The sequence below is a fragment of the Macaca fascicularis genome, chromosome 10, assembly GCF_037993035.2.
Source record: "Macaca fascicularis isolate 582-1 chromosome 10, T2T-MFA8v1.1".
Taxonomy (NCBI): Eukaryota; Metazoa; Chordata; class Mammalia; order Primates; family Cercopithecidae; genus Macaca; species Macaca fascicularis.
Genome location: NC_088384.1, coordinates 52,767,556 through 52,783,158, shown reverse-complemented (window position 1 = coordinate 52,783,158; position 15,603 = coordinate 52,767,556). Strand labels below are relative to the sequence as shown.

General features: G+C 44.3%; 1 protein-coding gene across 1 annotated transcript; it reads left to right on the top strand.

The window, feature by feature from the left end:
- The first annotated feature begins 3,930 nt into the window (after positions 1-3,930).
- LOC102129164 (N-acylneuraminate-9-phosphatase) lies at positions 3,931-14,854 on the top strand. The gene is made up of 2 exons (XM_005596013.5): positions 3,931-4,096; positions 11,870-14,854. Exons 1-2 carry the CDS (start codon positions 4,007-4,009, stop codon positions 12,524-12,526), a joined length of 747 nt encoding a protein of 248 aa, XP_005596070.4. The 5' UTR covers positions 3,931-4,006; the 3' UTR covers positions 12,527-14,854.
- Positions 14,855-15,603: the final 749 nt, after the last annotated feature.

Here is a 15,603-nt window from a genome sequence, read left to right as displayed (position 1 = left end):
GAGGTTGCAGTGAGCTGAGATTGCGCCACTGCCCTCCAGCCTGGGCAACAGAACAAGATCCTGTCTCAAATAATATTAATTAAAAAAATAAAGCTGGCTGGGTGCAGTGGCTCACACCTGTAATCCCAGCACTTTGGGAGGCCAAGACAGGCGATCAACTGAGGTCAGGGGTTCAAGACCAGCCTGGCCAACATGGCGAAACCCCATATCTACTAAAAATATGAAAATTAGCCAGGCATGGTGGCATGCACCTTTAATCCCAGCTACTAGAGACTGGGGCAGGAGAATCGCTTGAAGCTGGGAACTGAGATCGTGCCACTGCACTCCAGTCTGGGCAACAGAGTGAGACTCTGTCTCAATCAATCAATCAATCAATCAATCAATCAATCAATCAAGGTGTCAGCCAGGCACAGAAGCTCATGCCCGTAATCCCAGAACTTTGGGAGGCAGAGGTGGGTGGATCACCTGAGGTCAGGAGTTTGAGACCAGCCTGGCTAATAGAGCGAAACCCCATCTCTATTAAAAATACAAAATTAGCCAGGCATAGTGGTGCATGTCTGTGGTCCCAGCCACTTGGGAGGTTGAGGCAGGAGAATTGTCTGAACCCAGGAGGTGGAGGTTGCAGTGAGCTGAGATCACGCCATTGCCCTCCAGCCTGGGTGACAAGAGCGAAAATCCATCTCAAAAAAACAGTTAATAAAAAAATAATAAAGCTGTCAGATTTTACTGTATCTAGCCATTATTCAAGTAGCAAAGTTGCAAGGAGCTGAAGACCCATGGGACACGACCAACTCAGCATTCCTCTGGAGGCTATATGATCAAACAGCAAACTGTTTATCATGAATGCAAGATGTGGGCAAATTCACACTGCCCTGCCACCAAAAAGTTTGCTGAAGGACATCACTTCCTGGTGCCAGGCTCCTTGAAGTTATCTATTGAGAAATCTAGTGCCCATTGTCCAAAGGATGCAGTCTCGCAATCCTGCTGTGAACCAAATGGCCGACTATTACCTGACAACCAAGCCCTTTCTCGCTATCTCTTTTGCCTAATACGGAGGGCTATGTAAAGCTCAGGCCTCTTGTCCACTAGAGGCAAGGTGCCCCCGACCCCTTCTTCCAAATATACTTTTATCTCTTGTCTTTCATTCCCGTGTTCCCCTCCTTTGTTCAGTCCCTCTAGGTCCGTGCTGGTTATAGTGGAGCCTGGACAGGGACTGATAGCTGTAGCGTATCCTCTGTCCCTTTTCCTATCTATTGGGAAGGAGGCTTAGGTAAGACCTGTTTCCTCTTTGTTATTTTGGCCCTGTGATATTGGGGCTGAGGGAAGAGGAGGTGATAAGGCAAGTGACGTTTTCTTCTCCTTCCTCTTTTTAGGATCTTCTGTGTGTAACTGTGCCAGGGCTGCTCAAATTAAAGCCCATAACATTAAAGACTTTATCGGGACCTGATGCCTTTGCGCCTGATGTTGTTTAAGGTTTCTCCCCACTTGTTCCCAGAGTTCTACATCTAGCATTCCTTCCTCTGGGAACCATGGGCTTTGTACTCCATTATTGACCACACTAGTTTTTAATTCTTTCAAAAACTTAAATTCTTGTGGAGTGTGTTTATGAATAACCTACTGTGGATTATTTGGATCAGGCCTTACCGAAATAGGAAAAGTGCAAGGTCCTAAGGGCTCTCCAGCTATGACAGCAGAGCGTAAAATTCTTTGTATTGGGATTTTTGTTTCTACCACCGAAGGAGGCGGTACAGATGTTTCTGCAATTGGAGGAGGCGGTATAGGCCAATTTTTATCCTCCCTCTCCTGTTTTTTATTTTCAATTGGTGCTGCGGGTGGGACAACAGATTCAGATTTTTATGAACAGCAACAGAATAGGATGCTCTACACAAAGTTGGACAGGTCATGGAATGCCATTAGACAACTTGCCACAGAAGGAAATCTGTCAAACAACTCATCCCCTTAAAAGGATTATACAGACTGCTAGGTCTCATCTAACCTTAGATTTGTGCCTAAATCAACAAACTCTGCATGTCAGTCAGAAAAAAAAAAAAAAAAAAAAGCTGCTCCAATCCTAACAGCTTCCTGTGCCTATAGTTTTATGTTAAATTGATTCTGACATTTCAGGCAATTAAAAGTCTAACTCCAATTAATGCATTCATAATTTTGGCTGATTGCTAATCTAAATGTCCACAATTGATAGGCTAGCCCTATACATCAACGAGGTAAGCACAGAAAGGAGTCATGGTTTTGAAGAATGCATATGGGTTTATTCTTCACCCCAGCAATGAGATGTCAACTGTGATTGTGCTCCATAAAATACAGAAACTGTAGGTAGTCTAACGCTGCAGAAGAAACTCCTATTAATATAAAGATAAACCAATTAATCTAACCTACTGAACATCAGTGATCTGTTAAGGAGTTCCACCAGCGAGGCGAGAGAGTGGCAATTTTTTTCTCTAAAGAGCTAAATAATGAATACTTTAGGATTTCCAGCCATGTGATCTCACTTGCAATTACTCAGCTTCCGTATGGCAAAAGCAGCTGCAGACGATACAGAAATGAATGCGTGTGCTGTGTTCTAATGCAACTATGGGCACTAAAATTTACTGATTTTCATGTGCAACAAAATACTGTTATTTTGATTTTTTTATCCATTTTTAAAATCCATTTACAAATGTAAAAATCACCCTTAGCCAGGCTCGGTGGCTCACTCCTGTAATCTCAGCTCTTTGGAAGGCCAAGACTGGTGGATTACAAGGTCAGGAGTTCGAGACTAGCCTGGTCAACATGGTGAAACTCCGTCTCCACTAAAAATACAAAAATTAGCCGGGGGTGGTGACATGCGCCGGTAATCCCAGCTACTCAAGAGGCTGAAACAGGAGAATTGCTTGAACCCGGGAAGCGGAGGTTGCAGTGAGCGGAGATCACGCCACTGCACTCCAGCCTGGGTGACAGAGCAAGACTCCATCTCGAAAATAAAAATAAATTTAAAAATAAACCACTTAGCTAACTGGCTAAACAAAATCAGGTAATTGGCCTGTAGCTCTGTAATACCTGACAGTCAATTTCTAGTCATTAAAGATGACCACATATCCAAATTACAGTAAAGTTACCCAAGAGAGACAAAGATTAGAGATTAGTGTCACGATCCCCGTTCTGCCAGCATTAGGAGGCAAGAGCTGCTACAGCCCTTCCGCGGGTTTAACAAGCGGTCGACGTCCCTCAACCTCTTGCTGAGCCTCAAAACAACCGAGTAAAAGGCATCCAAAAACCTGACAACTCAAGGTTTCAGGAAAGCAATCAGCAAGGGCAAAACATGGGGCAGCCACCACACAGTCCCTTCGTCTTCGGGCACAGGTACTAAACGGGTTGTAAGAGACTCAAGTCACATCTTCCTTTCAAAAACAGGCTGGCGCGGGCCCAAGCTGACAGGGATTCCACCCCGGTGAAGGCCGCAAACGGCGCGAGGTGGGAAGGCGCAGGCTCCACCTTCTGCCATCCCCGGATCGCCGACAGTGACCTGCACGCACAGCCAGGCTAGGACCGCGGGCGCTCACGGCCGACACGGGGCCCGCAGAGGACTCCGCGCCGCCCGTCCGGCCACCCGGAGAGCCCGCTGCCCAGCGCCTGGCAGGGCAGACAACCTCCCTAGAGGCAGCGATGACGGTCCCTCGCGCCGGAGGGCCCAGGGAGGTAAGCAAAAAGCAGAAAGACACCAGGAAGAAGACCACGCTTCGGACCTCCCCCAGCCACAGCCACTGAGAAGTCGCGCCATGCCGCCGCGCCCACCCACGCTTCCAGCACTCTTGAGAGACCGGACCCCGGGAATCTCGCGGGATCTCACTTTTCTCGGCGGCGAAGGGAATGAACCGATCGCGGGAATTCCACCGCCGCCTGGAGAAGGTCTGGTGACCTCGCGGCTCCTCCCACGTTTCGCGGGGCAGCCCGCCTTGCGCATGTGCAGGCGGCGGCGGCGAGGCTAGGGGTCGCGCGAGCCGCCGGCGCTATGGGGCTGAGCCATGTGCGGGCCCTTTTCTTTGACTTGGATAACACTCTCATGGACACTGCCGGGGCGAGCAGGAGAGGCATGTTGGAGGTAACGTCCCCTCCCGTGGTGCTCCTCTGGGCGGGGTCAGTGCGCCCCGCAGCGTCCTGCGCGCTCACCTCCCCGTGACCCCACTTCCACCCCGGCGCCGTGGGCCGCTCTTGCTGGTTGAGACCTCGGGAGCGTCCGGGTGCGGAGGTGGCTGGAGGTGCGCGGGCCCTGCGGGTCTGCTTTCCCTGACCTGGCGACCACTCGCCACCCAACCTCGAGCCCCGGGGCGGCCGCTGGCGGGTGCCTCGGCGCTCGGGACGCGGAAGGGCTCCGTGACGGCTGCCACGGTGGCGGAGGTGCCCGTGGGCGTGGGAGGCGACAGCAAAGCCGCGAGACCAGGCGCTGGGCCCGCCCCCCGATCAGGCTGTCGGTGTCGGGGGTGCCGGGAGGAGACTTGGTAGAGTTAGCCCCAGTGTTGCCCCAAGAAGGGACACGGCTGTCAGTACCGAGCCTGGACATAAGCCCTGCTTTAGAGAATTGTCCCCACAGAACTCTTTCTGGCCTCCCTGGCGGGGTGGTGGTCCCCGTGGCTTTCTGAGGTGACACAGCAAAAGCCCGTGCTGCGAGGGCATGCCTTTCCCGAGGCGCTGCTTCGCGGCACCGCTCCTCTACACGCGCGGAGGCAGTTTCAGACCTTCCCGTGTTCCAGCCCGAGTCCACCCCGGCTTCTCTTTCTCTTTCTTCAGCTTCAAGGGGAAAGCAAAGGATTTATCAGATGTGGAAAACCCACTTTCAAAAGCTAATTCGTCCAAACCTGAGCTCTCCGTCCTCTTCATGCTTCATCAGTTTTTGTGTCCCTGGATCTTCCACTACCTCATCCGTTTTCTTTTTAGCTGCATTCCACTCCTGCCGTATATTCATGTTTGCCCTATAGTTTCAAAAAAGCTGTAAAAAGGATGCCTCCCTTTGGGCTGTTCTTCCTGCTCTAGATGTTACCTGTCTCTCTTGACAGCCATGTTTTCCCGGAGAAATCCATACCCATTATCTCCTTATCTCTACCTCCTATTTATTACTAAATCCATGGTAATGTTGCTTTATCTTCACCACTAGACTGAATAGACTTGGTGGGTCACTAGGCAATCCCAAATTGCCAGAATCCGTGGACATTTTTAAAGTCTGTCTTCATGACTTTACTGAGGCATTCCCCACTTTTAACTGTCCCTTCTATATAACGTTGGCCTCCACCTCAGGGGTACCACCCTGTGCCATATTGCCTCCAGTATCTCTGGCTGCGGACGTTGCATATTTACCTGTGTGTTATTCGTAAGCTGAGCCCTGTGCATTCCAATTAAATTACTGCTTTAGGCCAATTCTTGCTGTAGTTCCAGAGTTTGGGCTTTAAAAATCAGACATTTGAATATGAATCACAGCTCTCCGAAAACCTAGCTGAAAGTGCCTCAAGGAATTAACCAGTCGGAGCCTTATATCTTCATAAAATGTGAATTATATTAGTCCTCAATAACCCTGTAATGCTTGGGAAGCCCATGGGTGCAGTGTCCACTCAGCGAATTACAGCACCTTCCACCCTCGTATGCTGCCTGTCCACCACTGCACATTCCCCGTGCATGTCTCAGTTACAGCTGAACTCATCTCTCACCTACACTGTTGCTGTGGGCTTGTCTCCAGGTTTACCACATCCAGTGTGTCCTCCACATTCTTGCCACAGCAATATTTTTAAAACAAAGACTAAATCGTATGTCTCCCTGGTCTTTACACCCTCACTTATACTAGTGCTCAATTTTGTTCAGATATTTCTTAATGCATCTGTCAAAGGATATTACAATTAATTTTGAAAGTCAGGTGCCTACAACTAAATAGTGAGCTTCTTGGGAGGGAACAAACTGTCTTAATTCTCCTCGTTTGACACATGGCAAATGTTGAATAAATGCTGGATGGATGGATGGATACAAATTTTTACTTCGAGACTTGGTTCTATTACTGCCTCCTTTGTAATTAGCCTGTAATAATAAATTAGCAGGATAAGAAATTAGCCTAATAAATGAACAGAATCGAACTGTGTGCTCTTGGCTATACTTGGAATACTTTATCACGTAAGGAAACAATAACATTCATAGATGTTGACCTGTTCAAAAGTAACATGCCAGCTTTCATAAATCATTGTAAATAATTTATGAATGGAGGAAGAGGGAAAGGTCCAGCTATTTATTGCCTTGGGCTTCGGGACAAGAGGTCAGATACTGACTGTATGTATGAACTTTAATTTTTTTTAATCACCTAGGGAAGTTATTTTTTTCCTCCCTCTTTAGACCTGTTTTTTCATGGTAATTACTCAGGAACTTTTCTGCAGAAACCTGGAGTTTCTCAGTGAACAAAGCAGAAGAGATTTTTGCATTTGTGAATTTATTTCTTAGTGGGTATGGCAATGAACATAATAAATATTTACAGGTGTGGTAGAAAAAGCAGAGAGGGTAACAAATCAACATTTTAAATAGACTGGTCAGATTTGGCCTCATCGAATAGGTGATGTTTGAGCACAGACTTGAAATAGAAATAACAGAAGGGCTGCTTGAATTGCTAGGCTGAGTGCAGGTCTCATTTTGTGAGTGTGTTTTTAAAGTATGAATAGTTTTATTTGGGATTCATCCCCTTCTGTCGTGCTGGATCCCTGTTGATTTCAGTAGGGATAGCACCATGTTCAAGAGGCTGAAGTTGAGACTCGAAGCCAGCAAATGAGAACGGGTTTTTGCAGGAACTTATATACAAGATGGTCCATTGGCAGTGGGCTGGACAGAACTGCAGCCGCTTGTAAAAAGAATGCAGTTTATATAGCATTTTCACTTAGCACCCTCCCTGCAGCAACCTCCTCCTGGCCACCTTCGTTTAATGGAAAGGGAAAAAAAAAGGGCCTCTATCCCCTCTGCAACCTGAGTTCCACAGGATGGGATGGGCCATGGTCCAGATCTTCCTTCTAAATAAGAAATGAATCTCCGGATTGGACACTTCTGAACTCCTTATCTTGGAACCCAAATACACATTCCTCATAGACCACAGAGTCATTCTAAGGTTGTGCGTAAGTTAGTGCTGTCAGGTGCACCTGCCATACATTTCATATCCAAATGATTAGTATTCAGAATACACTTTTCTTAAAGTGTTGTAAAATATTAGATAGTTCCCAAACTAAGCCCTCAAAAAGTCTTTTAAAATCAGTTAACTAAAGTATTGATGATACTAACTTTAGTTCTGGATCTAGGGAGCAGACAGTAGAAGAATAGAGTTTCCTTTTTTGTATATGTTCAGAGCCTTAAGATAGAGTTTTGAAGTAAGTGAAGTTTGAGTTCATATTAGTCTACTAACTGATAGCCCATCTATCAGAGCAGGGCCCCTTTCTTCAGGCCAGCGAGCACCTGGTGGGCTCTTCATACCAAAATCTTTTTCAGCCCTGCCTTACCAGTCACACACAAAGTATCCTGCAAGTTAGAGAACTTTTTCCTTCACTTCCAGTTCAATCAATACTCCCATTTTCAGTGCAGGTGTTAGGAGAGTTTGTAATAACGCATACTAATTCAGGGTAGGTGTTAATTTCTGTTTGAACTAATAAATGAATGCTGATAAGCTTTTTTCCTAAAGATGTTAATATTGTTAAAATGCTACTTACTGTCCCACACCAACCTGTAATTACTTGCTGTGTTACAAAATGAGGAAGTTAATTGAAGGGATAGAATAGGAAGAGATTTTGAAACTTGGGAATGGCATACCATGCCTTTACAAACATCCCCCTTTTAAGGTGAGCAAATCCTACTTTTTCAGAGCCCCAAGAATGTGCTTAATGAAGCACCAGTGGAAGTAACAGGAAATTGAGTCTGTATTGGGAGCTCTTTGTTTACTTGTTATGAGCCAGCCCCTATTTGAGCTCAAGCTCTGTGGAGTCCTAGAGGCATGTGTCCTTGCACTGCTGTAGGGTTGCTGAAACTTTGGAGCTCCTGTCAGTCATAGCTTAAGAGTCCTTCAATTCTTTGGGAGGCCGAGACGGGCAGATCACAAGGTCAGGAGATCGAGACCATCCTGGCTAACACGGCGAAACCCCGTCTCTACTAAAAACACAAAAAATTAGCCGGGCGAGGTGGCGGCGCCTGTGGTCCCAGCTACTCGGGAGGCTGAGGCAGGAGAATGGCGGGAACCCGGGAGGCGGAGCTTGCAGTGAGCTGAGATCTGGCCACTGCACTCCAGCCTGGGCGACAGAGCGAGACTCTGTCTCAAAAAAAAAAAAAAAAAAAAAAAAAAAAAAAAAAAAAGAGTCCTTCAATTGATGTTGCTAGCAAAAATGGTGAGATAAACATGGAGATTGAAAATGTTTTATTAATAGAAATTTATAAAGCAAAATTTTACAGTGTTTTGCCTCTACCTAAAATTCCTAGGGCTGTTATATTTTTCTTGGGCAGATAAGATTTTTCTTAATGATTACGTTTTCTTTTCTTTTTTCTTAAAAAAATTTTTTTTTTTTCTGATATGGCCGAGTCTTCTCATACATTTTCCGATTAGCACAAATACCTCAAAAAATGTTTTCCTTTCAGCCAGGCACAGTGGCTCACACCTGTAATTCCCAGCACTTTGGAAGGCCAAGGCAGGAGGATTGCTTGAGGCCAGGAGTTAAAGACAATCCTGGGCAATACAGCCAGACCCGTCTCTACAAAAAAAACTTGTTAGCTAGGTATGGTGGTGTGCACTTGTAGTCCTAGCTCCTCGGGGGACTGAAGGGAGGTGAGCCCAGGAGTTTGAGGCCACAGTGAACTATAATCATTCCTCTACTGCACTCCATCCAGCCTGCGTAACAGAGCGAGATCCTGTTTGGGGGAAAAAAAAAAAAAAAAAAAAAAAAGACCCTTTTCCTTTGTTGTGATTCTTTTACTCTGAGGGAAGAAAAAGACGTGCGTTTTTCTCTCAGTAGGTGAGTTGAGTTTTTGGTGTGAGTAGCATACTGCTTATTCTCTAATCCTGTTACAACAGATATATTTTAGCTGTAGCTGGGTGCATTTCAAAGAGCCAGCATTGCCCAGCCTGTTTGACTTTCCTCAGGTGCTCACCTGAACACAGGACTTCCAGTGTAGGCAGTTTATGAGGTGATCCCAGGATACACGTTAAGGGGTCAGGGAGACAAGAAGGGGAAGGAGTCCAGCACAGGTTAGAGCAGCTTAATGAGCAGGTTACTGCTGTGAGCAGCTGGAGACCTCTGGGAGACAGTACACAGAACAGGGTTCAGTTGCGCTCCCCAAGGGGCAAGGAAGCTGTGATATTTATTCGCCAGTTTTTAACCTACATTTGTTGAGGGATGCTTCCAGGGCAATACTTTTTAGCCCCTTCCTGTGTGTATAGATACCCTGTATGTGGTCAAGTAAAGCCCACAAGCAGAGAGGCCCACACTTGAGTGGGAAGCCACTGGCGAGTGAATATAGTGTGTGCCAAGGGGATTTAAGCAGCACCTGCTATAGCATGGGGTTCAAGGCCCTTCACAAACTATCTGCAAACAGGTTCCCCAATTGCATCTCTTGGCATCCTCCTTCACGTGCCTCCATTTGGGCTCAACTCAGCTTCTTGCTTTTTCCACAAAATTTTGAACTCTTGGCCTTTGTTCATGCTGTTCCTCTGTCTGGAATGATTTTCTTCTCTTCCCATACCCACTTTTTCTGCTTGTTTACTCCTTGGTCTCAATGTGACTTCCTATGCCAGCTACCCTGTGGAATGACTTCCGTATTATTGGCACAGCTTGTTCAAACTGTCATGGCATGCCCCCCCTACCCCATCATTTGTAATGGCTGTATATTCCCCAGCAGATAATGCCCCAAGGACAAAGGCCATTCTCCAGCGCTTAAGACATAGTGCAGGCCGGGCGCGGTGGCTCAAGCCTGTAATCCCAGTACTTTGGGAGGCCGAGACGGGCGGATCACGAGGCCAGGAGATCGAGAGACGATCCCGGCTAACACGGTGAAACCCCGTCTCTACTAAAAAATACAAAAAAACTAGCCAGGCGAGGTGGCGGGCGCCTGTAGTCCCAGCTACTCGGGAAGCTGAGGCAGGAGAACGGCGTAAACCCGGGAGGCGGAGCTTGCAGTGAGCTGAGATCCGGCCACTGCACTCCAGCCTGGGTGACAGAGCAAGACTCCGTCTCAAAAAAAAAAAAAAAAAAAAAAAAAAAAACAACATAGTGCAAAGGCAAGCATGTGGGCTTTGGAAATAAGCAGGTATGGATGCAGATCCCAGATGGGCAAGTTATTAAGAGTTCTGCACTTCCCTGCCTCATTTGGAACATGGAACTGTCTTGCAGGATTGTAGAAAAGATTAGAAATAATGTATGTAAGTATGTAGTACAGTGCTTGCCACATTAGGGGTTTTTGGGAAAAGTTAGAAGACAGGCCAAATGGATTAGTGTTATAAAAGCACACATAAAGAGCCTTGGGAAGACGGGAGAGGGAGTATTTAACTCAAAAGTACAGAATTGGGGCCCGGCACAGTGGCTCGTGCCTGTAATCCCAACACTTTGACAGGCAGTAGCAGGAAGATCACTTGGGGTCAAGAGTTCAAGGCTAGCCTGGCCAACATGGTGAAACCCCGCCTCTACTAAAAATACAAAAATTAGCCAGGCATGGTGGCGGGCACCTATAGTCCCAGCTATTCGAGAGGCAGTTTATGAGGTGATCCCAGGATACACGTTAAGGGGTCAGGGAGACAAGAAGGGGAAGGAGTCCAGCACAGGTTAGAGCAGCTTAATGAGCAGGTTACTGCTGTGAGCAGCTGGAGATCTTGAAGGAGAATCACTTGAACCCAGGAGGCAGAGGTGAGATTGTGCCAATGCACTCCAGCCTGGGCGACAGAGCGAGCCTCTGTATCAAAAAGCAAAAAAGTACAGAATTGGGCCAGACAAAGTGGCTCACACCTGTAATCCCAGTAATTTGGAGGCCGAGGCGGGCAGATCACTTGAGGTCAGGAGTTCGAGACCAGCCTGGCCAACATGGTGAAACCCTGTCTCTACTAAAAATACAACAATTAACCAGGCGTCGTGGCGGGCACCTGTAATCCCAGCTACACAGGAGGCTAAAGCAGGAGAATCCCTTGAGCCTGGGAGGTGGAGGTTGCAGTGAGCTGAGCTGGTGCCATTGCACTTGAGCCTAAGCTACAGAATGAGACTCTGTCTCAAAAAAAATAAAAGTGTAGAATTCAATCCCATTATAGGTGATAGTCAATTTAGGTCTTCAAAATATGAAATGGATATAGATGAGAAAAAATTAGATGAACTAGGTGTTATTTTTTTCTGATAATAGTCTAAATAGTGGTTGTCAGAAATTTTAAATGTTTTACCAAAAATAAGTACAAGGATTTTTTGTTTTGTTTTTGAGATGGGGTCTCGCTATGTTGCCGACACTGGTCCTGAACTCCTAGGCTCAAGTGATCCTGCCACCTCGGCCTTCCAAAGTGCTGGGATTACAGGCATGAGCCACCACACCCGGCCCAATAAGCACAAGTTTTATTTTCATGTCTTCGTGACCAGAATGAAAGATGTTGGACTCTAAACTACCAAACAAAGGATTGTCATTAGCTATATATGAATAAGTTGGTTTTAAAAAATGAGTGAGTTCTAGAGAGGTTGGGAGAGCCTCACTTTGTTGTCTCTAAAAATAAGGCCAATTCCCACCAGAAATAGCTGCTTTAAAGCAGAGGAGTGGAGTTGGAATCTCTCAGCCACTTGTACGATCACAGCTTCCTAGGGCATGACTATTAAAGACATGCAATGTGTTAATGGAGTTATTTTCCATTATTTAGGTGATAAAACTCTTACAATCAAAATACCATTATAAAGAAGAGGCTGAAATCATCTGTGATAAAGTTCAAGTTAAACTCAGCAAGGAATGTTTTCATCCTTACAATATATGCATTACTGATTTAAGGACTTCACATTGGGAAGAAGCAATCCAGGAAACAAAAGGTGGTGCAGCCAATAGAAAATTGGCTGAAGAATGTTATTTCCTTTGGAAATCTACACGTTTACAGCATATGACACTAGCAGAAGATGTCAAAGCCATGCTTACTGAACTTCAAAAGGAGGTCCGCCTACTTCTCTTAACGAATGGGGACAGACAGACCCAGAGGGAGAAGATTGAGGCTTGTGCCTGTCAGTCCTATTTTGATGCTGTTGTTGTAGGTGGAGAGCAGAGAGAGGAGAAACCAGCACCGTCCATATTTTATTACTGCTGCAATCTTCTTGGAGTACAACCTGGGGACTGTGTGATGGTCGGTGACACATTAGAAACCGACATCCAAGGAGGCCTCAATGCAGGATTGAAAGCAACAGTCTGGATCAATAAAAATGGAATAGTGCCACTGAAGTCCTCCCCAGTTCCGCATTACATAGTTTCTTCTGTGCTAGAGTTACCTGCTCTCTTACAAAGTATAGACCGCAAAGTCAGTATGTCCACTTAAAGCACATAAAAGGGCATGATTATGAATGTTAGAGTCAATTTGCAGAGTAGGAAATAAGAAAAGTTAGGGCACTCCATTTACGATAATCCAACTCTAAGAATAATTTTACTTACGATTTAATGGCCAATATTTTGAAGGTCTTCCCAACCCTATTGCTTCTAAGTTGTAACAACCAACCATTGAGTAGTACTTCTATCTGAAAATTCAGATTGTATTAATACAAGTCAGTAGTGTAGCCCAGAAAATTTGAGGAAATATATTATTTGTTAGTCTGTAACTGGAGCATTTAAAATTATGTTACTAATCTTTTAGTATCTTGGCTGCATAACGCCAAGCAGGATTGCTTTACATATGGATGCACAAATGTAAGGTTTATCTTTTGGCTTAAAAATAGATATTCTAAAACAGATTTATCAAAGCAACTGAATCTGGTTAATATGAAATAAGTACTAAGTCACATGCAAATCAAGGTATTTTATAGTGAAATTATTTTGCATATTTTGAAAGCATAAACCATAGTTTTTGCCTACTTTGGATGTATACTTTCTTTTATGAATCTGATTTTTCTGTATGACATTTTTTTTTTCAGAAGGCAGGGAGCAATTTTCCTATGGCATGTGACAGATTCCTCCAGTTAGAAAAAGCTATTAAAATCAACACGTGGTGCTCCCTTACCATGACATTTTCTCACCTGTGCACAGTGAGCTGGTAGCTTCCTTGTAGTCTTCACCTCTCCAGGAAATGTTTTCACTATCTCTTCCCGGACACACAGTGGGGTTGAGGGAGCTAGACTGTTTTGCTATAGATAATTGCAAGGCACATGGCACTAAAAGTCATTTTTCTTTTGTGAATCCATAAGAGGAACATTTCCTCAGTGTAGCCTAACCATGCAGCCCCAATCTGTTCCTTTTTTTTTTTTTTTTTTTTGAAATGGGATCTCTGTCACCCAGGTTGGAGTGCCGTGGCGCCGTCTCGGCTGACTGCAACTTCTGCCTCCTGAGCTCAAGTGATCCTCCCACCTCAGCCTCCCAAGTAGCTGGGACTACAGGCACACACTACCACACCAGCCAATGTTTTGTTTTGTTTTTGTAGAGATGGGATTTTGCTATGTTACCCAGGCTGATCTCAAATTCCTGGACTCAAGTGATCCTCCCACCTCAGCCTCTTAAAGTGCTGGGATTACAGGCATGAGCCACTGTGTCCGGCCCCCTCATCTGATAGAAAATTAGATTTTGCTATGAGCCATTTCCAGCTTGCCAATTTAATACTTGTGTGACTCTTCTTAGAGTTACCATCTGCCTTAAATTACCTCTGTTTTTCACATTCTTGGAAATATGGTTTTGCAAATTTCTATATCTAATTCAGGGTTTACTAGGAGCTTAATAATTAATGGCTACATAGCAAGGCATCATCTTGGAACCGGAGAATTTTCTCTAGACTATTAGGCTAGACAGTCTTGTAATTATACTAACCAAACCTGGAGTAAAGTGGTTGAAAAAAAGAAAGTATAAAGGGGTTTATTAAAGTGGTTAATATGATTTAGGTTGGTTTTTGATACGTTTTTCTTCCAACTGTTATATAAGAAACTACTAATGTAAAATAGTAGGCTGTATGTTGGGATGTGTATATCTATGTCTTCAAGACTAATACTCAGAATCAAATTGTAGATTGTACGTATCTGTGAGCCTATTTGTTTAGCCAGTTTTCTGTCTACTTCCAAGAAACAGGATTCTCTGCCTCATGCAAATGCCCTTTTGTGTTTACTTTTTGCTCTTGATTTTTAAAAATGTGATTGTGCCCTTGATTGTCCCAAAGTGCTGTTGCTATAACAGTGAACATTTGTGAACAGAGGATGTTTGTAGTTTCAAGTGCAGTACCCATATGACCTTGATCATATTTTAGCTATTTAAAAATTAAGTTGGAGGATTTTGGCAGAAGTCATGTGCATGATTGCTCTGATAGATTGGTTGGCGTGTGCTGCAGGGGTGTTGTCCTTTTAACTCTCACACAGGATGGATGTAGGCAGTGTCACATTCATTGTGCTGAGAGTGAAGGTTCATCACTCCTATATCCTGGTAGCAAATCTCAACAAGATAGCTTCTGGGATATTGAGTGAGCAGTTCTCCAGCAGAAATGGTGTAGGAAGAAAAAATTGAATAATTGAATTTCCTTGTCTTCACAGTTTGTATTCTACAGAGTACAGTAATATATTACATTCCATTTGCACCCTTCCTTAGGGAAGAGCTTTGTGGTTATCTACCTTCTGAGTGGAATGTTACAGAAAATATTTTAAAATATTGGAATAAACCTATGATTTTATTAATAATATTTTTTGTTTTAGAATAATATTCCTTAAAATTGTAACAGTGATGTTTTGTCATCTTTATTTTTTTTCAAAGTTTCCCTGTAGTGACCTTCTCACACATAGCCAGAGGCCCTCCCTAACACTGTTTACAGAGGTGGGCCTAGAACAGACATGAACGGACACTGCACCTGGAATTCCAGCACCAGGTGGGGATGTTTGGTTCCATGTGCACCTCCACATACAAGGGCACAAACATCTCAGATCTGGGATTGCCCAGGACCTGGTGGATGCTCAGTATTGTAGGAAAGCAGGTCTCTACCAGAGTACTTGGTTTATTGTTTTCAAAGTTCTTTGCAACCTTCAGTAAGAAACATTTTCTATCATAACCTCTTTAACACATTTATAGTGTTAGGTAACATTATAAATATATATAAATAAATATAAATATAACATTTATATAAAAATATTTAAATATAATACATTTATATTTATAGTATAGCACAATATGTATATGGAATCTAGTTTTATATGTTTAATTTTCATAAAACATTCTTGTTAAGTATGGTGATCAGATATTTTTCATTCCATTCTTTTTTGAATTAGGAAATATATTCATTGTTGAACAAGTACTACTTTTTTTTTGACACAAGTCAAAAAAAATAAAAGGGTGAATGGTGAAAAGTCATTCTCCTCATCTCTTTGCTAGGGGCCCACAACCCACTTGCCCTAAAGGCCAGTACTGTTTAGTTTTTGTTTTATTTTTAAAAATAGA